Here is a 24,541-nt window from a genome sequence, read left to right as displayed (position 1 = left end):
GGTCGCCATTTTGCCTGCTTGCCAGCCCTGGTTCGCCGCCTCGATCTAAGTGGGGCGACGGGCGCGTATGTTAGGCGCCCGAAAAGATTTGGGCGCCCATTGCTTGAGATACGCGCACGCTGATAGGCGCACGCTGATAGGCGCACGTTCATAGGCACACATTGACAGGCGCACACTCATAGGCACTCATTGATAGGAGCTCAGACGCAATGGAGCGTAAGAGAGCCCATGCGGCCGCAGAGCCGACACCTCCAGACTCAGGCATAAGAGCTCTAGGCCTCTGCTCAGCATGCCACCTCAGAGCCACACAGAGCGAGGAAGCAGACTCCCTATGTGCCCAATGTGAGGAGGCCCTGGGAGTTCCAGGCCAGGGCCGGTCTCAGCCCAGCTTGGCTGCCAGTTCCTCAGGGAACACCCCGAACCTAGCAGGCTGCGGTGAGCAGCCAGGGAACCCCACAGACCTGGTGCCCCTACGGCTAGAACCTGCTTTGCTCTCCTAGGTGGAATTATTCAAGGGGATTCATGCCTTCGTCAAGATGCAGTCTGATCCCCAACCGGACCCATATATACCGGATGACCCTGCCCCGGGACCCTCAAGACCTACGCATGGCCACCCGCCACCCGGAATCCCCACTTATGGGGACTCGGATTACTCTGAGGAAGATGGCGAGCCCCCCGAGGAGGGAGAACTCCCCTCGGGGATAGAACCATATCGAACCATGAGACGCTTCTTTCCTAAGGAGGATCTTCCAGACCTGGTCTCTCAATGCCTGTCGGAGCTGGCTATCCCGGGCCAGGGCACCCCAGGGGAACCTAGAATGAACCCCCTGCTAGAGGGCCTGCGTCCAACGGCTCACCATTTTCCCCTCCTACAAGCAGCACAGCAGTTAATCGATCTGGAGTGGAATGCGCCAGACGCTTCCTTCAAAGGGGGTTGGACTTTGTCTAGCATGTACCCCCTAGACCCGGCAACCAAGGAGCTGAAGGCGTGCCCGATGGTAGGCGCCATAGTTAGCGCAATTGTGAAGCGCACCACCATTCCGGTGGAGGGAGGGACGGCCCTCAAGGATGCACATGACCGGCGCATGGACGCTATTCTGAAACAAGCCTTTGAGGTGGCAGCCATGTCCCTACAAATTGTGACCTGCTGCACCGTGGTGACGCGCTCCTGCTTATCACAAGCCAGGAACAACACCCCGGGAGAAGAAATGGAAGCAGCCCCTCTCGTTCCTCACTGACGCTGCCTCCGACCTAGTTCGTACAGCAGCCAAGGGAGTATCATCCTCAGTGGCAGCCAGAAGACACCTCTGGCTACGTATTTGGTCGGCCGACTCCTCCTCAAAGACTTGCCTCACGAGAATGCCCTTTAAGGGATCCCTCCTGTTTGGCAGCGACCTCGAGAAACTGGCTAATAAAAGGGGGGCATCTCCATTACCCCATCTACCAGAAGACAGGTCAAGGAGGACCCAGCTCCCTTTCCTAGACAATCCTTACAGGTCTCGCTAACAAGCACCTCGTTCTCAGACCAGGAACCAGTCCTTTCGGACCAGGCACAACAAGAGGGGAACCGGCTCGGGGTCGGGTCCCGGCCCCACCCCACAATGAGAATCAGCCGACCCATCTGGGGGAAGATGCCATAGGGGGCAGGCTAACCCTATTTTACCGCAGGTGGGTCGAGATTACTTCGGACCAGTGGGTCCTCGCCATTGTCCGGGAAGGGTATTACCTGGACTTCCTTCATCTCCCTCCGGACAAGTTTGTGGAATCGCCTTTTCCGCCCCTCAAGAGGGCGGCGCTGGCAGCTACCTTGGAGAGACTCCTGTCCCTAAAAGCCATAATCCCAGTGCCTGCATGGGACATAAATTCTGGGCATTACTCCATTTATTTCATAGTCCCCAAGAAGGGGGGGCACCTTCAGACCCGTCCTGGACCTCAAGTCAGTCAACCGGCACTTAAGGGTCCCAGGATTTCGCATGGAAACTCTTCGGTCAGTCCGAAGTGCAATACAGCCAGGGGAGTATCTCACATCCCTGGATCTCTCAGAGGCTTATTTGCATATCCCAATTCATCGGGATCACCAGCGTTACTTACGCTTCAAAGTCCTGGATCAGCACTTTCAGTTCCGGGCTCTACCCTTCGGGTTAGCCACCGCGCCACGGACCTTTACTAAGGTAATAGTTGTGGTGGCGGCGGCACTCAGGAAGGAAGGCATTCTCGTCCATCCCTACCTAGACGATTGGCTGATCAGGGCAAAGTCACCGGAGGAGAGCCACCGGGCAACCAATAGAGTTATATCTCTTCTGGAAAGCCTAGGATGGGTAGTCAACATAAACAAGAGTTCCCTACAGCCTTTGCAGTCGCTGGAATACCTAGGTGTCCGATTCGACACCCAGGAAGACAAGATCAGCCTGACCTTCAAGAGGAAATCAAAACTCCGGGATCGCTTGCAGAATCTGCTGAGCACCAATCGGCCCACAGCTTGGGATTACCTACAGGTCCTCGGCCTAATGGCCTCCACTCTGGAAGTGATACCATGGGCACTGGCTCATATGAGACTGTTACAGCGTGCCCTCCTATCTCGGTGGCGCTCACGATTACAGAACTACACCGTGCATCTACCTCTACCGGCCAGAGTACGGTATCAGTTACGGTGGTGGCTGCAGCCCGGCCACATGAGCCGGGGGTCAAGGATGTCCTCCCCAACCTGGACCCTGCTCACTACAGATGCCAGCCTGAGCGGCTGGGGAGCACACTGCGAAGAGCTAACCGCCCAGGGGCGGTGGAACAGAGAAGAGTCGGGGTGGAACATCAACCGACTAGAGGCACGGGCAGTCAGGTTAGCCTGTCTGCGATTTGCCCACAGACTCCGAAACAGAGCAGTCAGAGTGATGTCGGACAACGCCACCACGGTGGCATACATCAACCGACAGGGCGGAACCAGAAGCCGACAGGTATGCTTAGAAATAGCCCCCCTGATGGCTTGGGCAGAAGCAAATCTCCAGGACATCTCCGCCGTCCACATTGCCGGGAAGGACAACGCCACGGCAGACTTCCTCAGCAGAGAAAGCCTAAACCCGGGGGAATGGCAGCTGTCACCCACGGCCTTCCAGATGATTGTGGATCAGTGGGCGACCCCGGGCATGGACCTACTAGCGGACAGGTCCAAAGCTCAAGTACCCAGATACTTCAGTCGCAGGCGGGATCCTCTATCCCTCGGGATCGACGCCCTGGTGCAGCCATGGCCTCCGGGGATCCTGCTATATGCCTTCCCCCCCATGGCCCCCGCTGGGTGCCATTATACACAAGATTCAGCGGCACAGAGGCCTAGTTTTCTGGTGGCCCTGGATTGGCCGAGAAGATCCTGGTACGCAGACATGAGAAGACTACTGGCGGGGGATCCTCTACCCCTGCCCCCTCACAGAGACCTGCTGCGACAAGGTCCCATCCTCCACGAGAATCCAGCTCAATTCTCTCTTACGGTCTGTCCATTGAGAGGGCTAGACTGAAGAAAAGGGGATACTCGGGGCCGGTAATAGACACACTCCTCCGAGCACTCAAGTTCTCCACATCACTAACTTATATAAGGATCTGGAGAGTATTTGAAGCCTGGTGCGAAACTCGCAGCACCAATCCGCATGCCGCCAAAATCCCTATCATTCTGGATTTCCTGCAAGATGGACTTCAGAAGGATCTGTCCCTCAGTTCAATCAAGGTTCAGGTGGCAGCGCTATCCTGCTACGGCCCCAGGAGTGCCGGCAACAGCATTGCCACACACCCAGACGTTTCACGTTTCCTGAAAGAAGTCCAACACATTCGCCCGCCACTGAAGTGGCCAGTGCCCCTGTGGAACCTCAACCTAGTCTTTTAATTCCTATTGGGACCCGCCTTCAGACCCCTCCGGGGCCTGTCCCTCCGTTTGTTAACCTTGAAGATGGTGTTTTTGCTGGCCGTATGCTCAGCACGCCGCATCTCCGAGCTACAAGCGCTGTCCTGCCGCGATCCGTTTCTCAGAATCACTCCAGGGGCTATCCATCTTCGCACAGTTCCTTCCTTCTTACCCAAAGTAGTCTCACACTTCCACCTCAACCAAACCATATCCATGCCAACCATGGAAGGCTTGAAGAAGGAAGAATGTCGAATACTGCGCCATCTCGACATCGGCAGGCTGCTGTCCAGATACCTGGAAATGTCGGAAGCAGTACGAAGGACGGACCACCTGTTCTTCCTTCACAGTGGGAAGAAGCAAGGAGAAGCGGCCTCACGGGCAACTATTGCTCGCTGGATCAAGGAAGTTATCAAGGCGGCCTACGTAGAAGCAGGAAAACCTCCACCTCTACGGGTCAAGGCTCACTCTACCAGAGCCCAAGCGGCCTCCTGGGCAGAAACTAGGATGCTGTCGCCTGCAGAGATATGTAAAGTGGCAACGTGGTCCTCCCTCCATACCTTCTCCAGATTCTACCGTCTGGATGTCCAGGCTAGGGAGGATACAGCATTTGCAAGGGCAATCCTAAACGGTCCTCGGGCAGCCTCCCACCCAGTCCGGGAGTAGCTTTTGTACATCCCATTTGTAATGAGTCCATCTGCTACACGCTAGGAAATGGAGAGATTATTTACCTGATAATCTCGTTTTCCTTAGTGTAGGCAGATGGACTCAGCATCCCGCCTGGCTGCCGATAGACATGGGGTTTCACGAATTCGAGGTAAGCCATGTTTGTCTTACATAGGGCATCCACCCTACCGGGTATCGACGCCTTCCGGTTGAGAACACTGGCGGTCTCCAGCTACTATCAATCGGTCAGGTTAATCATGTTTGGTTAATCAATTGGTCAGTCACACATATATCCATGAAGCTTTTGCAAGGAAGATTACTGAGTTGCTGCACTTCCTGCAGGGGTATATGTACCACGTGCTGACGTCAGATCCGTCTCCAACTGCTAGCACGAGCACACTATACCCATTTGTAATGAGTCCATCTGCCTACACTAAGGAAAACGAGATTATCAGGTAAGTAATCTCTCCCCATCGTTGTTTAGCTACAAAATAAGAATTCACAGAGGCGAACAGCCACCATGCCTTTCACAGGCGGGTGAGAAATGACCCTGCCCACACATGCGCAAAAAATGAAAGGCCAACTTTCTCTGTGACACAGAGGTACATACACTCTCTCTTTTAACAAAGGCACACACTCTCTCAAACATAGACAAACACAGTCCCTCTCTCCCTGACATAGGCATACACACCCGTTCTCTCTGACACACACTCACATACTCTTTTCTGAGACAGGAAAAACACTTTTACTCTGACACACACACTTACCCTCTGTTACATAGACAATCACATAATCTTTGTCCCTCTAGCAGACACATGCACTCTTATCTCTGACACAGACACATTTTCTAACATGCTTTACCTTTCCCTGACACACATACACTCAGACTCAGATAAAATGTGAGACATACACACACTGTCAAACATAGACTAACACTCTCTCTCAAACACAAACATTCACATACACTGATTATAGAAACAGAAATGACCTCAGAAAAAGACCCATGGTCCATCCAGTCTGCCCATCAAGCTTCCCATTATAGTATCTGCCGCACCATGCAGGTTTTCCCCATGTATCAGTCAGTGCTGCTTGTCGTGCTTTTCTTATGGACTTGGGCATTGAAACAGTCCTATGTTTTTTCTTCTGCGCATCAGATTGTGTAAAAAAAAAAAAAGGCATGGCTCGTGCTGGTTGTCTCTGAATCCAAATTACTTTCTCTCCCCCCCTCCCCCCACTCCCTTCTGTCAAAACAGAGAGCAATGTTGCAGTTGCATCAAAAGCGTCAAGGATTATTGGTTAAGGGTAGTAATCACATGCCTTCTGATAAGGTTAGCAACTGCTGCTCTTTGTAGGTTACCTCTATGCTTTTCAGTCCCCCAGACCATAAATGTCAGGGTCCTCGTTGGTTGCTGTCTGAATACAATTCCCTCCCCCCCCCCCCCACCCCCGCCATTGAAGCAGAGTGTAATGTTGAGGTTGCATCAAAAGTATCAAGGCTTATTGATTAAGTGTAATAACCACTACACCAGCAAGTTACCCCCATGCACACTTTCTTTGTTTCCTTTAGGACTTTGCCGTAGAAGCAGTCCTGTGCTTTTTCCCTTATGTCTGCATATCAGTATCCCAGACCATGGAAGTCAGGGCCCTCAGTTGTTTGAAGCCAATTCCTCTTTCCCTCCTGCTGTTTAAGCAGGAAGGAATCTTACAGTTGCATTAAAAGAATCAAAGCATATTGGTCAAGACTTGTACTCTCCATGCCTTCTGCTAAGGGCAGTAACAGTGGTAGCAGCATGCTTAACTCATTTCTGTCCTCTAGCCTTTAGAGATCTACAGTGTTTATCCCATGCCCTTTTGAATTTCTTGACTGTTTTAATCTTCACCACCTCCTCCGGAAGGGTATTTCAGGCCTCTTTCACCCTCTGTGAAGAAATATTTACCGACAATGGTTCCAAGTCATCCCCCTCGGGCATTTCATTTTGTGACCCTTAGATCTTTTCTTTCCAAAGGAAAAGGTTTGAATTCTGTACATCATTACAACCTTTTTAGATATCTGAAGGTCTGTATCAAATCTCCCCTGCACCTCCTTTCTTCCACGGTATGCATATTCAGATCCTTCATCCTTTCCTCATCGTTCTTCAGATACGTACTGCACACCATTTTCATTTCCTTTCTCTGGACAGTCTTCATTTTGTCTCTCTCCTTTTTCAGATATGGTCTCCAGAACTTATTTAGAGGACTCCAAGTGAGGCCTCACCAAAGACCTGTACAAGGTTCTTATCTCCTTTTACTTACTGGTTATTCCTCTCTATGCAGTCCAGCATTCTTCTTGCTTTAGCCATCGCCTTGTCACATTGCTTGCCATTTTCATTTCCCTAGACACTGTCACCCCAAGATCTCTTTCTTGGTCTGTGCACATCAGACTTTCACCCCCCACCACAAACCATTCTTTTGGATTACTGCTTCTCAGATGCATGACTCTGCACTTCTTGCTATTAAATCCCAGCTGCCATATCTTCCACTATTCAAGCTTTCTTAAATTACTTTTCATTCTCTCTACTTCTTCAAGCATGTCCACTCTGTTGCAGATCTTCGTATCATCCACAAATAGACAAACTTTACCTTCTATCCCTTCCGCGTTGTCACTCACAAAGATATTGAACAGAACCCATCCCAACACCGATCCCTCTGGTACTTTACTTAACACAGCTCTCTTCAGAGTAGGTTCCATTTACCATTATTTGCTGTCTCCTATCGATCGACCAGTTTGTAATCCATGCCACCACCTTGGCACTCACTCCTAATCTTCTCATTTTATTCACAAATCTCCTCGGGACCATATCAAAAGCTTTGCTGGAATCCAAGTAGATCACATTGAGCGCTCTTTCTTGATCCAGTTCTTTAGTAACCAAATCAAAAAAATCAATCAGATTTGTCAAAAGAACCTTCCCCTGGTGAATCCATGCTGCCTTGGGTCCAGCATCCCACCAGATTGTAGATAATTCACTATCCTTTCCTTCTGCAGCATCTCCATTAATTTTCACACCACCGATGTGAGGTTAACTGCCCTTAGTTTCCAGCAGTCGTCTCTTCTACTACATGGATTTACCCAAGGAAAGTCTTGCCTCACAAATCTGCTTCATTTTTTTGAAGGGGTTAATAAACGTGGATAACCGGTAGATGTAGTGTATTTGGATTTTCAGAAGGCATTTGATAATGTCCTTCATGAGAGGCTTCTAAGAAAACTAAAAAGTCATGGGATAGGAGGTGATGTCCTTTCGTGGATTACAAACTGGTTAAAAGACAGGAAACAGAACAGGATTAAATGGTCAATTTTCTCAGTGGAAAAGGGTAAACAGTGGAGTGCCTCAGGGATCTGTACTTGGACCGGTGCTTTTGAATATATTTATAAATGATCTGGAAAGAAATACAAGTGAGGTAATCAAATTTGCAGATGATTAAAAATTGTTCAGAGTAGTTAAATCACAAGCAGATTGTGATAAATTGCCGGAAGACCTTGTGAGACTGGAAATTTGGGCATCAAAATGGCAGATTAAATTTAATGTGGATAAGTGCAAGGTGATGCAAATAGGGAAAAATAACCCATGCCATAGTTATACAATGTTAGGTTCCATATTAGGTGCTACTACCCAAGAAAGAGATCTAGGCGTCATAGTGGATAACACATTGAAATCGTCGGTTCAGTGTGCTGGGGCAGTCAAAAAAGCAAACAGAATGTTGGGAATTATTAGAAAAGGAATGGTGAATAAAACAGAAAATGTCATAATGCCTCTATAATCGCTCCATGGTGAGACTGCACCTTGAATACTGTGTACAATTCTGGTTGCTGCACCTCAAAATAGAGATAATTGCGATGGAGAAGGTACAGAGAAGGGCTACCAAAATGTTAAGGGGAATGGAACAGCTCCCCTATGAGGAAAGACTAAAGAGGTTAGGACTTTTCAGCTTGGAGAAGAGACGGCTGAGGGGGGATATGATAGAGATGTTTAAAATTATGAGAGGTCTGGAATGGGTAGATGGGAATCGGTTTTTTTTCTCTTTCGGATAATAGAAAGACTAGGGGGCACTCCATGAAGTTAGCATGTGGCACATTTAAAATCAATCTGAGAAAGTTCTTTTTCACTCAACGCACAATTAAACTCTGGAATTTGTTGCCAGAGGATGTGGTTGCCATAGGATGCAGTTGCCAGACGATGCAGTTAGTATAGCTGTGTTTGAAAAAGGATTGGAGAAGTTCTTGGAGAAGTCCATTAACTACTATTAATCAAGCTCACTTAGGGAATGGCCTCTGCTATTACTGTCATCAGTAGCATGGGATGATCTTAATGTTTGGGTATTTGCCAGGTTCTTTGGCCTGGTTTGGCCTGTGTTGGAAACAGGATGCTGGGCTTGATAGACCCTTGGTCTGACCCAGCATGGAAATTTCTTATGTTCTTCTCTAGTCCGTTTTCAGGGATCTATTGAACAGGTATTTTAGTGGAACTGCCAGCATATATTTGAGCTCCTCAGTATCCTGGGATGTATCTTATCTGGCCCCACTTTGTTTGCCTATCTCTTCTCATTCATTCTGTTCTGTAAACAGTTTCGTCTACCCAATTCCCGTCTATGATTTTGTCTATCAGAAATGGTCATTCTCCAGGGTCTTGTTTAGTGAGAACCAAACTGATATATTTGTTTAATACTTCTTCCATTTCTTCATCTCCACACATTGTTCCTTGTCATCTTTCAATTTCACTATACCACATCAGATCTTCCTTCTTTCTCTGATGTATCTGAAAAATGTTTTGGCACCTCGCTTTACCTCTTTGGCAATCCTTTTGATTGACCTTTTTCTTTCCTGATTTCTTTCTTTGTCTCCCTCAGGTGTTCTTTCCTATGTTCCTTTTTTTTTTTTTTTTTTTTTAATCCTTTATTTTTCTTGAACGCTGTTTTTTGCTTTAAATTTTCAGCCATTTCCTTTGAGAACCGAATTGTTTTTTTCCTCTTACTTTTGTTTAGTTTTCTAGCATATAGATTTGTAATAGTTCTTTTCAGTTTGGCCCACTGTTATTCTACTTCACCCTTTTTTTCCCAGTCTTCCAGTTTTTCCTCTAGGAAAATTGCCATTTTGATTATTTTCTGACAGACATATTGTCACAGATACACACACACTCACTCAGACACACAGTCTCTCTGATATGCACACAGACTCTCTGACACACTCTCTGTCTGAGACACAAAGATGCACACATACACATTCTGCTATTGTGCTGATTCTCATGTTATCACTCAGTGAGTACCACATTATGTAAAGTGGAAGTGCTTGCTGCCAGCCCTTCCACAGCCTGTTGCAACCTGCTCTCTTTCCATTCCCACCTTTTCTTGGCACCCACACACTCCAATAAGCTCACTGGTGCAACAGCCAGTGCAAAAGCTCCACCTCTGAGCTAACAGAATACCTTACACATTTAGAACAGAGACATATCCTTACCAAATAGAGATCAAAAAAAGAGACTATAAAGTAGAAATACTTGTGATAAAAACTAAACTGGAGACAACAAACCTGGCTGTATTATGTAGTGCAACAATGGAAAAAACGAATTGCCACCATTCATCATAAAACAAAACATTAAAATCAAGAAATTTAAAACAATAATAGTTAAACCATACTAATTAAAAGAATAAATATTTCAAAATAGCTGATAAACAGAGCATCTGATTATTAAAAAGTGTATAAATTAGTTTTATTTTTTTTTTTCCAAACAGCAGACATAATGAATAATCTAAAAATAAAGCTAATAGGATTAAAAAATCTCCCACTCTCCATACCTGGGAACTTTAGATTTCCAGTCATCCTGAGATTTTTGTAGATTTGGGAAAGGGGACCCACAGAAACTTTATCCTCTCTTTCCCTTCTCTCTCTCTCAAACAGATGCAGACAGGCAAACGCACTCTCTTTCAGGGTCTCGTGTTTAGCCGCCATGGAATTAGCTCTATGGCGGCCTACCATTCCTCTTCCAAGGCAGCTTGTTGTGAATCTTCTTTGGTCGCTGCAGGATGGGCTAACTAGATGGATAGGCTTTGCAGCAGCCTGGGCAGCAGCTTCAGCTGCTATGGGATGGGCTCTGTGGCAGCCCAGTTGAATCTCATCTTCGGCTGCAATGAGATGGGCTCCATGGTGGCTCAGCCAGATCTCATTTTTCATCCACTAAGGGATGGGCTCCACCGGTGGCTATCTCTAAGGGGGAGGATGTGGACGTAAAGGCATGCAGTTCCTGAATGCTCTGATCCTCCTCAGTAGCCAATTCTTGAATGGAAGATGTAAACTTACAACTTCTGCCCATAAACTGGCTGCAGGGAAGGGGAAAGATCGCAGCATACAGTAGGCAGAGGAGAGACGATTGATGGTAGAGGGGGGATTTCTCTTACGAGCCACAGTTTGAGCGCCATAGAACTGCATGTGGTTCACCAGACACCGGCTGGCCATCACTGGTTTAGATTTTGACTCTTGTGAGAAGGTTTGGTGAATCTATCCTCTTCTAGGGCCTCTGAGGGATACAATCCACTCCATACCCCCCAGGTTTTATTATTATTTAGGTTGCCTTTTCTTAAAAGAAAAAGGTCAAGCTAAAGAGAGGTTTTGCCCACAATATATGTTCCTTCTTTTGTTTTATTGGTAGAAGACAAACCTTAGTAAGGCACTTACACTTTATTGCTGATGTATCCTGCTTGTCTACAAGGAAAGCTAAAACTTTGTTTACTATATATTTGGAATTCATCAAAGCATACTGCATAGTAGTTGGTTTATTTACACAATGTTTTTAATGGTTTTCTTTTACAGGCCAAAACACTACGAAAACTGATTCAACAAACATTTCGACAATTCGCTAATCTTAATAGAGAAGAGAGTATTTTAAAATTCTTTGAGATTCTTTCTCCTGTTTACAGATTTGACAAGGAATGCTTCAAATGTGCTCTTGGAGTAAGTATAGGGACTGTAGCAATAAGTAATGAAAGCTACTGTTTTAATTTGTACTGTTAAACTTTATGCTTATTTCTGATTTTGATGGAAATGGCTCATAATTTTATCAATGGGGGATATAAAAAATTACTTTGAGTAGTTATCTCAGAATAAAATGAAACATTTAGTAGTAGTAAGGTACTTAACTCTCGTGAGATCCATTTTCAGTGCCCCTTAGCCAGATAAGTTTTGTTTTATTCGGGTAAGTGGGAGCAGATGAATATGTGCTTGGAATCAGTGGCCGCCACTTAACCGGATAATTGCTTATCCAGCTAAATAGCTGGCTAAGATATGAGTGGGGCGAGGGCATAACTGGGAAGTGCAGAATTAGTTGAATAAATTATCCAGCTAAGTCCGATATTCAGAATTAGCTGTATAACTTTACTCACAGGACAAGCAGGATGGTAGTCCTCACATATGAGTGACATCATAGGATGGAGCCCAATCACGGAACACTTCTGTCAAAGTTTCCAGAACTTTGACTGGCACCTACTGGACATGCCCAGCATGCCACTAACCCTGCAGCCAGCAGGGGTCCTCCTTCAGACTTCTTTTTTCCGCGCAGCAGTAGCCACGCGGATAAGGAGCTCTGCAGAAATTCCTGATGGGAATTTTCTTCACGGAATTACTAAAATTTAATTTACCCCACAGGGGTCCCTCCTTCAACTTTTTCAAGCCACGGTGCTCTGGTAAGTTTTTTACCCATTTTCCGTCGATTACCGTTGAGTTTGGCCCTCGCGGCCTACTGGCAGTCGACGGTACCGCGGCTCAATTTTTTCATGGCCTTGGCGTTCCGCCGGTGCCCGGACTGTAATCGCACCATGTCCATCACAGACCCTCACAAAGTCTGTGTGATGTTTTTCGGAAGTGAGCACGATGTCCTAAATTGCACCAAATGTGCCCTTATGACACCAAAAGGTCGCAAGGCTAATAATGGAGAAGATGGAACTTCTCTTCCACCCTCAAACCCCGATGCCGTCCATTGCATCGACATCAGAACTGGCACCATCAACTTCACGCCAGCATCAACCTCTGGCCGGTGACCATCCGGCATCGATGACTTCTCGGCCTTTCTCACCCTCTACTCCCCCTCAGGACCGAGGGGATCGTAGAGATAAACATCGCCACCGGCATCGAAAGTCTTAGACCATCGAGGGAGTAAAGTCATCGACATCACCATTGTCTTGAGCCGCCGTCGAAAAACTCCATCCAGAAAAGCCACTGACCTTTTCGGTGACCGGGTCACCGAGGCAACCCTCACCCAACAGGATATCAGGAGCCACGATGCCGCCTTTAACGGTAGTCCCTCCGGCTATGCCTCTGCCTCCTTCTTCTGTTCTGGAGCCAGGGCTGCTTGCTCCAGGTCTCCGAGAAGAACTGGACCGGATGGTTCAGGAGGCCATCGACTCCAGGTTCCTCTGACACCGGTACCAATTGCGGAACAGACCATTGACCCGATTCCAGCAGCGTTGGCACCACTGCTCTCGAGGATGGAAGCGCTTATGGCCGCTTTTCCACTGATGGATCCCGGGTCACCGATGGCTCCGGTGCCCTCCCTGCTTGCTTTGTCATCGGGAGCAGAAACACTGTTCCAAATCCCTCCTTCAGTAGTTCTGCCGATGCCTCAGCTGTCTATGCTGATACGTCCGGTGCCACCGATTCACCCATCGGTGCCGATGCGTCCATCGGCACCACAGAGCCATCCATCGATACCCTCGATGCCTGCACCGGTGCCTCCAGTTATTCCTTCGAGTCCTTCGGAGCCTCGACCAGGACCTTCAGGTATCCCACCACCCTGTCCTCCTCTAGTTCTTAAAGGAGCAGCTGCTGATCCCTACGACACCTGGACTGATGATTCTTCACCAGACACCGATGATTTGCCTTCACCATTTTCACCTACTGAAAGTAGAAATTGTTCTCCTGAGGACCTTTCCTTCATAAATTTTGTGAAGGAAATGTCTGAATTGGTTCCCTTCCAATTGCAGGCTGAACAAGATTACAGGCATCAAATGATGGAGCTCTTACAATTCCTGGATGCTCCCAAGGAAATAACCTCCATCCCTATCCACCAGGTTCTTCTAGATCTCCTCAAATAGAACTGGGAACATCCTGGCTCGGTTGCTCCAGTACACAGAAAAGCTGACATGACCTATCTCGTTCAGTCAGCTCCAGGCTTTCGCAAACCTCATTTGGATCAAACAATTGGATCACCAATCTGTGGTTGTTGAATCTGCCCAGAAAAGAGCAAGGAGATCAAAACCTCACACTTCCTTTCCCCCAGGCAAGGAATAGAAATTTCTAGATGCCATTGATCGCTGTGTTTTCCAGGGATCAATGCTCATCTCCAGAAATGCCTCTTATCAGCTCTATTTGACCCAATACAACAGGGTCTTATTTAAGCAGATACAAGACTTAAACTCCCTGCCTCAGCAATTTCAAGATCAACTCCAAACCCTAGTAAACAAGGGTTTTGAGGCAAGCAAGCATGAGATCAGATCATCTTACGATATCTTTGACACTGCTACCAGGGTATCTGCAGCTGCTATTTTGGCAAGATGATGGGCCTGGCTCAAGTCTTCCGACCTTCACCCTGAAGTTCAGGACAGATTGTCCGACGTGACCTGTGTAGGAGACAATCTGTTTGGCGAGGAGATTCAAAGAACGGTGGCAGAACTCAAGGACCATCATGAGACCCTGAGACAGCTCTCTCTGATGCCTTCTGAGTATTCTTCAAAGCAGCCTTTTCGGAAGGACTCTAAGAAGTCATTCTTCAGCCCGAAGAAGTCCTACCCGCCACCATCTAGAACCCGATCTACGAGACCATGAGAGTCATGCAGTGGACTCTAAGTTCACAGTGGACTCAATCCATTCAGCCCCTGTAGACCATTGTCCACGTAACTGACTCACTCCTTCAGTCTCTCGCCTAGTAGAGAAATCAGGTCAATCTCCTCCAGGGCTTGCCCTTCCAGGCTCCAGACCCTCAAATAACTCTCACCACCGATGCTTCCAACCTCGGCTGGGGAGCCCACGTGGCCGATCTGCAGACACAAGGATCTTGGTCTCCAAAGGAAGCCAAACACCAAATAAATTTCCTGGAGCTTCGAGCAATCAGATATGCTCTCAGGGTATTTCAGGATCGCCTGTCCAATCAAGTCATCCTGATCTAGACGGACAACCAGGTGGCCATGTGGTACATCAACAAACAGGGAGGGATGGGCTCCTACCCTACTGTGTCAGGAAGCTGCGCAGATATGGGCGGAGGCCCTCTCCCACTCGATGTACCTCAGGGCCACCTACTTGCCGGGCGTGGACAATGTGTTGGCAGACAAGCTAAGTTGCACCTTTTTAACCGCACGAGTGGTCTCTCAACCCCTCAGTAGCGAACTCGATCTTCCACAAATGGGGTTATCCTCAAATAGACCTCTTTGCGTCACCTCAAAATCGCAAAGTAGACAACTTCTGCTCTCACTCGTAGCCAACACTATCAGCCATGGGCAACCGGTCTACTATATGCATTCCCTCCACTTCCACTTCTCTCGAAGACTCTCATGAAATTACGTCAGGACAAGGGAACTATGATCCTGATAGCAACTTATTGGCCACGCCAAGTGTGGTTTACAATACTTCAGAATCTCTCCATTCGCAGGCACATTCCCTTGGGAGGGAGGAGGAATAGCCTAGTGGTTAGAGCAGTGGACTATGAACCAGGAGACCAGGATTCGAGTCCTGCAGATTGTAAGCCTTCTGGGGATAGAGAAATACCTACAGTACCTGGATGTAAACCAGTGTGATCTCGTAGATCCAGTATATAAAAATAATAAATAAATACATAAATAAAACAAATAATCACTCAAAACGACGGTGCCTACGCCACCCCAATCTTCAAGCCTTGTCCCTGAAGGCATGGATGTTGAAAGGTTAATCCTTCAACTGCTTAACCTTTCTGAGCCAGTTTCCCGTGTCCTGATTGCTTCACAAATCCCTTGACCCCTTTACCTGTCCAATCACCAAGTTTCTGGACTATCTCTGGCATTTGTCAGTCAGGTCTAAAAACTTCCTCCATCAGAATGCATGTCAGTGCGGTAGCCGCCTTCCATAAAGGTGTCGATGAGGTTCCTATATCAGTACAACCCCTTGTAACACGTTTTTTGAAGGGCTTGCTTCATCTCAAGCCTCCTCTGCGTCCTCCAGCCCTTCTTGGTACCTCAACCTAGTTTTGGATCGACTCATGAAACCACCATTCGAGCCTCTTCAATCCTGTGACCTTTGCTATCTCACATGGAAAGTGATTTTCCTTTTGGCAATCACTTCGGCTTGCAGAGTTAGTGAGTTACAGGCTCTAGTTACCTACCCACCTTACACTAAACTTCTGCAGGACCGGGCAGTACTCCACACTCACCCTACGTTCTTGCCTAAGGTAGTATCTGAGTTTAATCTCAATCAATCCATTATTCTACCTACCTTTTTTCCCAGGCTCCATTCCAATCCAGGAGAGCAGGCTCTGCATACCCTTGACTGTAAACGGGCTCTAGCATTCTATCTAGACTGTACAGCTGCCGACAGGAAAAGCACTCAATTGTTTGTCTCTTTCCATTCCATCAAATTGGGGCAGCCTGTGGGTAAGCAGACTCTCTCTTCCTGGTTGGTGGCCTGCATATCCTTTTGCTATCAGCAAGCAGGCATTCCACTTCAAGACCGTGTTAAAGCACACTCTGTGAGGGCCATGGCGACTTCAGTAGCGCACTTATGCTCGGTGCCGCTTCCTGACATTTGCAGGGCTGCCACCTGGAGTTCTCGTCATACCTTTACAGCCCATTATTGCTTAGACAAAGCCGGAAGACAGGATTCCATCTTTGGCCAGTCTGTCTTGCGCAACCTATTTACATCGTGACATACCAACACCCTTCCGCCTGCCCGGTGTAGGGTTCAGGATGCCCTTGGCCAAATTTCATCCCAGGCCTAGTGCCTTGCATGCCTGCGTACATTTGGTGCGTGCTCGGACATCCTCTGCTCTGTACTCACCCATATGTGAAGACTACTATCCTGCTTGTCCTGTGAGAAAGCAAATGTTTCTTACCTGTAACAAGTGTTCTCACAGGACAGCAGGATATTAGTCCTCACGAAACCCGCCCGCCACTCTGCGGTGTTGGGTTCGTAACATTTTCTTATTTTATTTTTCGGCACTACCTGTAGCTCTTTAACAAGACTGAAGGGGGACCCCTGCTGGCTGCAGGGTTAGTGCCATGCTGGGCATGCCCAGTAGGTGCCAGTCAAAGTTCTGGAAACTTTGACAGAAGTGTTCTGTGATTGGGCTCCATCCTTTGATGTCATCCATATGTGAGGACTAACATCCTGCTGTCCTGTGAGAACACCTGTTACAGGTATGCAACATTTGCTATCTGGATAAGTCTAGTCATCCTGTATACCTGTTCTAAAAGTTAACCAGATAGATTTATACAGCTAATTTTAGGATACCTGGGTGAATTTACTGGTGCTTCCGCATTGCTGAATATACAGACTCCATGGAAAAAAACCACCCTATTTCAATAACACCGCATAGTTAAGTAGCTTCTGGGAGTTGTGAAAAAGTAACAAATATAATATATATATTTCCCCCAGGACAAGCAGGATGGTAGTCCTCACATATGGGTGACATCATCAGCATGCCATGATCCCTATGTCCACAGGGGTCTCCCTTCAGTTTCTATTTTTCCGCGCTGCAGTTTGCCTCGCGTTTAGGAGCTCTGTGAGATTTTGCTCACAACTTTTCCTCACGGAAACACTTGGAGTTTTACTTTATTTATTATTTTTTATATACCGACATCCGATCTGAGATATCATATCGGTTTACATTCAGGTACTGTAGGTATTTCTCTATCCCCAGAGGGCTTACGATCTAAGTTTGTACCTGAGGCAATGGAGCATAAAGTGACTTGCCCAAGGTCACATGGAGCGACAGCGGGACTCAGACCCTGGTCTCCTGGTTTGTAGCCCACTGCTCTAACCACTAGGCTATTCTTCCTCCCTTCACAAATAATTTCCCTACATGGGTCTCCCTTCGCGAACATTTCATCGGCGCTCTGTGAATAATATGCCCTGTTTTCTGGTCGGTTCCTGTCACCTCACTATCGGTTTCCCCGGGTTACCAACTGAATTGCTGCCCTCTTTTTCCCCTATGTCTATCACCCTCAGTCTGCCCCACGATGCCCGTGAGTGTCCTTGCTGCGATCTTCCACCGGGTCCATCGGGGGCTAGAGGGATTGGGACGTCCACGGTTCCCGTTGGTGACAGGGCCGCCGTCGATGCCCCCATCGATACTATTGATGCCCCCGTCGATGCCTTTGACTAAAGAAAATGCTCTATACTTCAGGTTCTAAACCAGAGCCCTGTGTAATCCTTGGGCGACAAAGTGCCAGGAGCAATAGAGGCACGGTGGCTGTTCGTCACCAATACCATCCGGGACAGCAAGGGCATCTTCCTCTGTGTTGGAGAATGACCAGGCCGAGCACTGTGGGAATCATCATCACCGGCATGGTGACCGTCCTTCACAGACACAATCCATGACATCGGTGGCATCTTTCTCAGAGCTGGAGAATGACTGGGCCAAGCACCGAGGGAAACATTGTTACTGCCATGGTAACCATTCGTCACCATCGTCTTTCTGGACATTGGTGGCAGTTTCCTCTGTGCTGGAGAATGACCGGGGCGACCACCGAGGGAAACATCGTCGCCGGCACAGACTTGGTTCTGTGTTCAGTGCAGGCACTGATACCGTACCAGCATCAATGTCCATTTTGCCAGTTGCAAAGCGGGCCTGGGTACAAGAGTCTCCATGCTCCTCTGCACCCGAGGCACCGAGGCGTTCCCCACTGACATGAAGTGCAGCATGAGTGTGTAGTGTATATCGATGGGTGTTCTGTTGTAAATAGCTTTATGGAAGATGGTGAGACACTTGTGTAGAATTCTAAAGTTTACTGGGAGCCAATGCAGGTTTTTCAGGATGGGTGTGATGTGGTCTCTTCTGTTGGAGTTTGTTAGAATTCTAGCGGCCGAATTTTGTAGCATCTGAAGCGGTTTGGTGGAAGAGGCGGGAAGGCCCAGCAGAATGGAATTGCGGTAATCTAATTTGGAGAAAATAATGGTCTGGAATACCGATCTGAAGTCTTGAAAGTACACGATATCACCTCCTATTTCGATTTTCAAATCTTCAATGAGTGTGTTGATACTAATCAAATCGTACAAGTGTATCAAATCATTGATATATCTATATGAATCCAATTTAAGCAAGAGAAAAATTTTTAAAAAAATAAAGAAAACTTAAGTAAAGAAGAGGAAGGTTTCATATAATTTCATATATCACCACATCAAATGGTGTACGTAATTCTAATCATAAACTGACCTCCTCCTGCCAATATTTTTTGTATATTTGTATTTTAACGTGAAATGTATTAAAATATACTTTTTATTCATATAAATGTGATGTATAAAATCGCTTATTGTGTTGAATCAAAAGTATCTTATGATTATGGCAATAGCCGTTCACTGCCTTAAACTATGGTTCAAACCCTTGTTGCAAAGAAGCCGAACTCATCCATAAATGTCGACTATATCTTCAAATATTTGCCAAAGGCTAATAACGATACTTCAACTCCCAAACTTATCTGTATGTTATGTCCATATCCCAAAAAGGCCCTGTTTCGGATCACAGATCCTTCATCAGGGGGTAATCCAATGATTCCTGGTTGTTGGTGTAGTCCAGCGTTTTACCAAAGTTTCAATGCCGTCTTGACGGTCACCATTTTAGCTAAAAGGAGCTGGACTACACCAACGACCAGGAAACATTGGACTATGCTGGACTACTCAAACGACCAGGAAACATTGGATTACCAACTTAAGAACATAAGAACATAAGAAAATGCCATACTGGGTCAGACCAAGGGTCCATCAAGCCCAGCATCCTGCTTCCAACAGTGGCCAATCCAAGCCACAAGAACCTGGCAAGTACCCAAACAACTATTCCATATTACCATTGCTAATGGAGTGGCTATTCTCTAGGTGAACTTAATAGCAGGTAATGGACTTCTCCTCCAAGAACTTATCCAATCCTTTTTTAAACACAGCTATACTAACTGCACTAACCACATCCTCTGGCAACAAATTCCAGAGTTTAATTGTACACTGAGTAAAAAAGAACTTTCTCCGATTAGTTTTAAATGTGCCCCATGCTAACTTCATGGAGTGCCCCCTAGTCTTTCTACTATCCGAAAGAGTAAATAACTGATTCACATCTACCCGTTCTAGACCTCTCATGATTTTAAACACCTCTATCATATCCCCCCTCAGTCGTCTCTTCTCCAAGCTGAAAAGTCCTAACCTCTTCAGTCTTTCCTCATAGGGGAGTTGTCCATTCCCCTTATCATTTTGGTAGCCCTTCTGTGGTGGCTCAGTACCCAGCCCTTCTCCATCGCAATTCTATCTTTTTTGAGATGCGGCGACCAGAATTGTACACAGTATTCAAGGTGCGGTCTCACCATGGAGCGATACAGAGGCATTATGACATTTTCCGTTTTATTCACCATTCCCTTTCTAATAATTCCCAACATTCTGTTTGCTTTTTTTGACTGCTGCAGCACACTGAACTGACGATTTCAATGTGTTATCCACTATGACACCTAGATCTCTTTCTTGGGTTGTAGCACCTAATATGGAACCCAACATTGTGTAATTATAGCATGGGTTATTTGTCCCTATATGCATCACCTTGCACTTATCCACATTAAATTTCATTTGCCATTTGGATGCCCAATTTTCCAGTCTCACAAGGTCTTCCTGCAATTTATCACAATCTGCTTGTGATTTAACTACTCTGAACAATTTTGTGTCATCTGTAAATTTGATTATCTCACTCGTATATCAACACACTCATTGAAGATTTGAAAATCGAAATAGGAGGTGATATCGTGTACTTTCAAGACTTCAGATCGGTATTCCAGACCATTATTTTCTCCAAATTAGATTACCGCAATTCCATTCTGCTGGGCCTTCCCGCCTCTTCCACCAAACCGCTTCAGATGCTACAAAATTCGGCCGCTAGAATTCTAACAAACTCCAACAGAAGAGACCACATCACACCCATCCTGAAAAACCTGCATTGGCTCCCAGTAAACTTTAGAATTCTACACAAGTGTCTCACCATCTTCCATAAAGCTATTTACAACAGAACACCCATCGATATACACTACACACTCATGCTGCACTTCTCTTCCAAGACCCATCAGAGAAGCATACAAGGGCTCACTACACCCCCCTCAGCCAAATCCACACATCTCTCATCCACCAAAGATTGAGCCTTCTCAACTGTGGCGCCAGCCATCTGGAACACCATGCCCCCAGACCTTAGACAAGAACCTTGCATGCTGACATTCAGAAAGAAACTCAAGACATGGCTATTTCGACAAGCCTTCCCTGATCTATGACCGCCCCAACTACAATAACTCGCCATGGTCTTCCAGTCGACGTACCCCATCCCTGACATGGCTTCTGACTCTATATTAATTAGTTCTGAGCTTTATGAACAGATACTATTTAGTCAAGAACATATGATATCACTACAGCCCTGATTATATGGTATTATTTATATATTTGATAGTATTGAGTCCTGAGTACATGTTATTATTATAGTCCTGAGTAAATGACCTGATATTTTCTGAGTTAGCCATGCCTCTGGCTCTTCCTCCTCCCAGTTCAAGTACCCCTGTTTTATTGTAACTTTTGCTCACTTTGCTCTCTCTTCGCCTATTGTTCATGTTGATGTTCATGTTATTGCACCATTGTTTCTTGTAAACCGACATGATATGATTGGTATCATGAATGTCGGTATGAAAAAGCCCTAAATAAATAAATAAATAAATATTGTCATCATTGTCAATAGCACCCCCAATTATTGTGCCTGCTGCACGAGTTGTCTGCTATTGGCCTTTTGTAATATGAGTCAGCTTGTAGCTTGCTAATCACCCATATGTGAGGACTACCATCCTGCTTATCCTGGGAGAAAGCAGAATTGCTTACCTGTAACAGGTGTTCTCCCAAGACAGCAGGATGTAGTCCTCCTGAAACCCACCTGCGGAGTTAAATCCGCTTACGTTTATTATTTTATTTTTTCGCTCGTTCTTTTTGCTACAAACGAGTCTGAAGGGACACCCCTGTGGACACAGGGATCATGGGATGCTGGCATGCTCAGTGTGCCAGTCAAAATTTCTAGAAACTTTGACAAAAGTGTTCCGTAATAGGGCTCCGCCTGATGACGTCACCCATATGTGAGGACTACATCCTGCTGTCCTGGGAGAACTTCTGTTATAGGTAAGCAACTCTGCTTTACCTGAAATTCATTTTGATTCATGCTAAATCTATTTTCCATATTATTTTTTCCATTTTCTTCTTACTTTTTTTCTCCCAACTTTATATATAAAAAGTCAAGCTGGATTATTTCTGTGGAGCTAGCAATTGGCCCAGAAGAAGGAATCAGCTACCTTACTGACAAGGGCTCTAATGTAAGTATCTGTCGTCTTCTCAATTGGCTTTCCCAGTCCTGTGTTGTAACTGCCATAACAGTTATGCTTATTCTGTAGTTATGCTTATTCTGTAGTTATGCTTATTCTGTAGTTAGGAAAAGTAGAAAGTTGCATAGAGGGAAATATTTTTTCACAATGATTAAGCTATATAAGAATGTGGTTTGATTTTTGGCCCCTGTGTATGCAGGCGAACTATGAATGCTGTGAAAAAGCTTACATATTGTTCCCTGCACAGAAAGGAGGTCCAGTTAAGTAGGGGAAGGAAAGTATACACATTTCATTTTGAGTCTCTGTACATAATTTACACCTTCCATTCAGGTGTAAAAAGTTCCTGTTTTGCATATTTGCCAACTTTTTAGAGAAAACTCTTTAAGGAGATAGACTACTGCCCTTCCTATCTTTCTTTCTTTTTTTTTTTTTTTTAATTTTTATTTATTGAATTTTCAAAAACAATTACAAGCAAATCTTGCCATTAGTAATTACAGAGCATGATATATGATTTATCTATAATTTGAAAATCAGGAATATAATCTTTTCAGAACAACATAATTTTATATTCATATTCATCTCCATAGTTAAAGGAAATTTTAAGAGAAGCTTCAAATCATGAGCGATAAACATTCTTCACATAAATTCTATAAAGGCAAAATGCAACTTATTCCCTCTATATCTACTAAATAGCCGGAATTTCGCTCCCAACAAGGTTCTTAAGATGTTCCATGTCTGTAAATAAATAGTTTATCCCTTTATACTTAACAGCACATCTACAAGTAAATTTTAGTAGAAAATAGCCACCCTTATCAACCACCTCTTTCCTTAAGGCCAAACATTTTTTTCTACGGAGCTGAGTGCTCCTAACAAGGTCTGGATATATCCAGACTCTCTGCCCATAGAACATATTCATCCTGCTACAAAAAAAGAATTTCATAACATTTTCTTTATTTATTTATTTATTTAAAAACTTTTATATACCGGTATTAGTATGCATACATCATACCGGTTTACAATGTAACTTTAAAGGTAGAAATTACAATGAACAGGGAGGGCGAACAAGGAGGAGTATACAAAGAGCAGGAGGTGGAGGAATTAAAGCAATAAATAAAAACTGCAACGGACTATTTACAGGAATATACAAGGCGTAGGCAAGATACTTGCAGAAGTCGGTGTACTTAATCAGGGTAGGCTTGTCGGAAGAGCCATGTTTTAAGTTTTTTTTCTGAACTTGGCGTAACATGGCTCTAGCCTGAGAGTGGTAGGGAGGGTGTTCCATTGTTTAGGGCCTGCAATGGATAGTGCACGGTCCCTAGTAGAGGAGAGGTGGGCTTTTTTCAAAGGGGGAATGGAGAGGGTGCCTTTGTTGACAGTGCGAGTGGGTCGTTCAGTGCGTATAGGACGAAAGGGTTCATCCAACCAATTGGAATTGTGCGAGTGGATGGACTTGTGCACTATGGTTAGAATTTTGAAGAGAATTCGGGATGCGATGGGGAGCCAGTGGAGTTCTTTGAGTATTGGGGTAATGTGATCAGCTTTCCTTGAGTTGGTGATGACCCTGGCGATGGCATTCTGGAGCATTTGTAAGGGCTTGGTGGTGGAGGAGGGTAGGCCAAGGAAGAGGGCATTACAGTAGTCCAGCTTTGAGGAAAGGGTGGCTTGGACGACGGTGCGGAAGTCATGATAGTGGAGGAGGGGTCTGAGTTTCTTCAGGATGTGAAGCTTGAAGAAACCTTCTTTGAGGATGGAGTTGATCTGTTTTTTGAGATTGAGTTGTTGATCTATGATAACCCCAAGGTCTCTTACTGTGGGTTGGGGTGTTATGACGTTGAAAGCTGGATCGTTGGAGATCGGTGGTTTGGGAGGGAGGTGAGGAGAGATAAGGAGCAGCTCTGTTTTGGAGGAGTTTAGAGCAAGGTGGATGTTGGTGAGGAAGTCATTGATGTTGGCAAGACATGTGTTCCAGAAGGCAAGGGCATCTGAGAGAGAGTTGTGAATGGGAATGACGATTTGAACGTCATCTGCATAGAGGTAGAATTTGAGGCCGAGGTCTGTGAGGAGCTGACATAGAGGTGTGAGATAAATGTTGAAAAGGGTGGAGGAGAGGGAGGAGCCTTGTGGGACACCTTGAGACAAGGGATAGAGTGTGGAGTTGGCGTTTCCTATCTTGACGGAGAACTTTCTGTTAGATAAGTAGGATTTAAACCATAGTAGGGCTAGGCCTGAGATGCCTATTTCGGATAGCCGGTTGATGAGGAGGTTATGGTTGATGGTATCAAAGGCAGCTGAGATGTCGAGTAGGGCGAGGAGGTAACAGTTGCCTCGGTCCATGCCTATGAGTAAGTGGTCCGTGAGGGAGAGCAGGAGGGTTTCTGTATTGAGGTATTTACGGAAGCCGTATTGGGCTGGATG

At 46.0% G+C, this 24,541-nt stretch overlaps 1 protein-coding gene across 23 annotated transcripts in view; it reads left to right on the top strand.

Moving 5' to 3' along the window:
- The window catches only part of PTK2 (protein tyrosine kinase 2), a 1,447,287-nt gene that overhangs the window by 476,156 nt on the left and 946,590 nt on the right, over window positions 1-24,541 (top strand). For all 23 annotated transcript variants that reach the window (XM_029592091.1, XM_029592099.1, XM_029592089.1 and 20 more), the window contains 2 exons: window positions 11,388-11,528; window positions 22,040-22,117. In XM_029592091.1, coding sequence (XP_029447951.1) covers window positions 11,388-11,528; window positions 22,040-22,117 — 219 coding nt within the window. The remainder of the gene's footprint in view (window positions 1-11,387; window positions 11,529-22,039; window positions 22,118-24,541) is intronic.

This window comes from Rhinatrema bivittatum, chromosome 2, assembly GCF_901001135.1.
Source record: "Rhinatrema bivittatum chromosome 2, aRhiBiv1.1, whole genome shotgun sequence".
NCBI classification, from domain to species: domain Eukaryota; kingdom Metazoa; phylum Chordata; class Amphibia; order Gymnophiona; family Rhinatrematidae; genus Rhinatrema; species Rhinatrema bivittatum.
The sequence above is the reverse complement of the archived record's forward strand: the minus strand, read 5'-3'. Positions and strand labels throughout refer to the sequence as shown.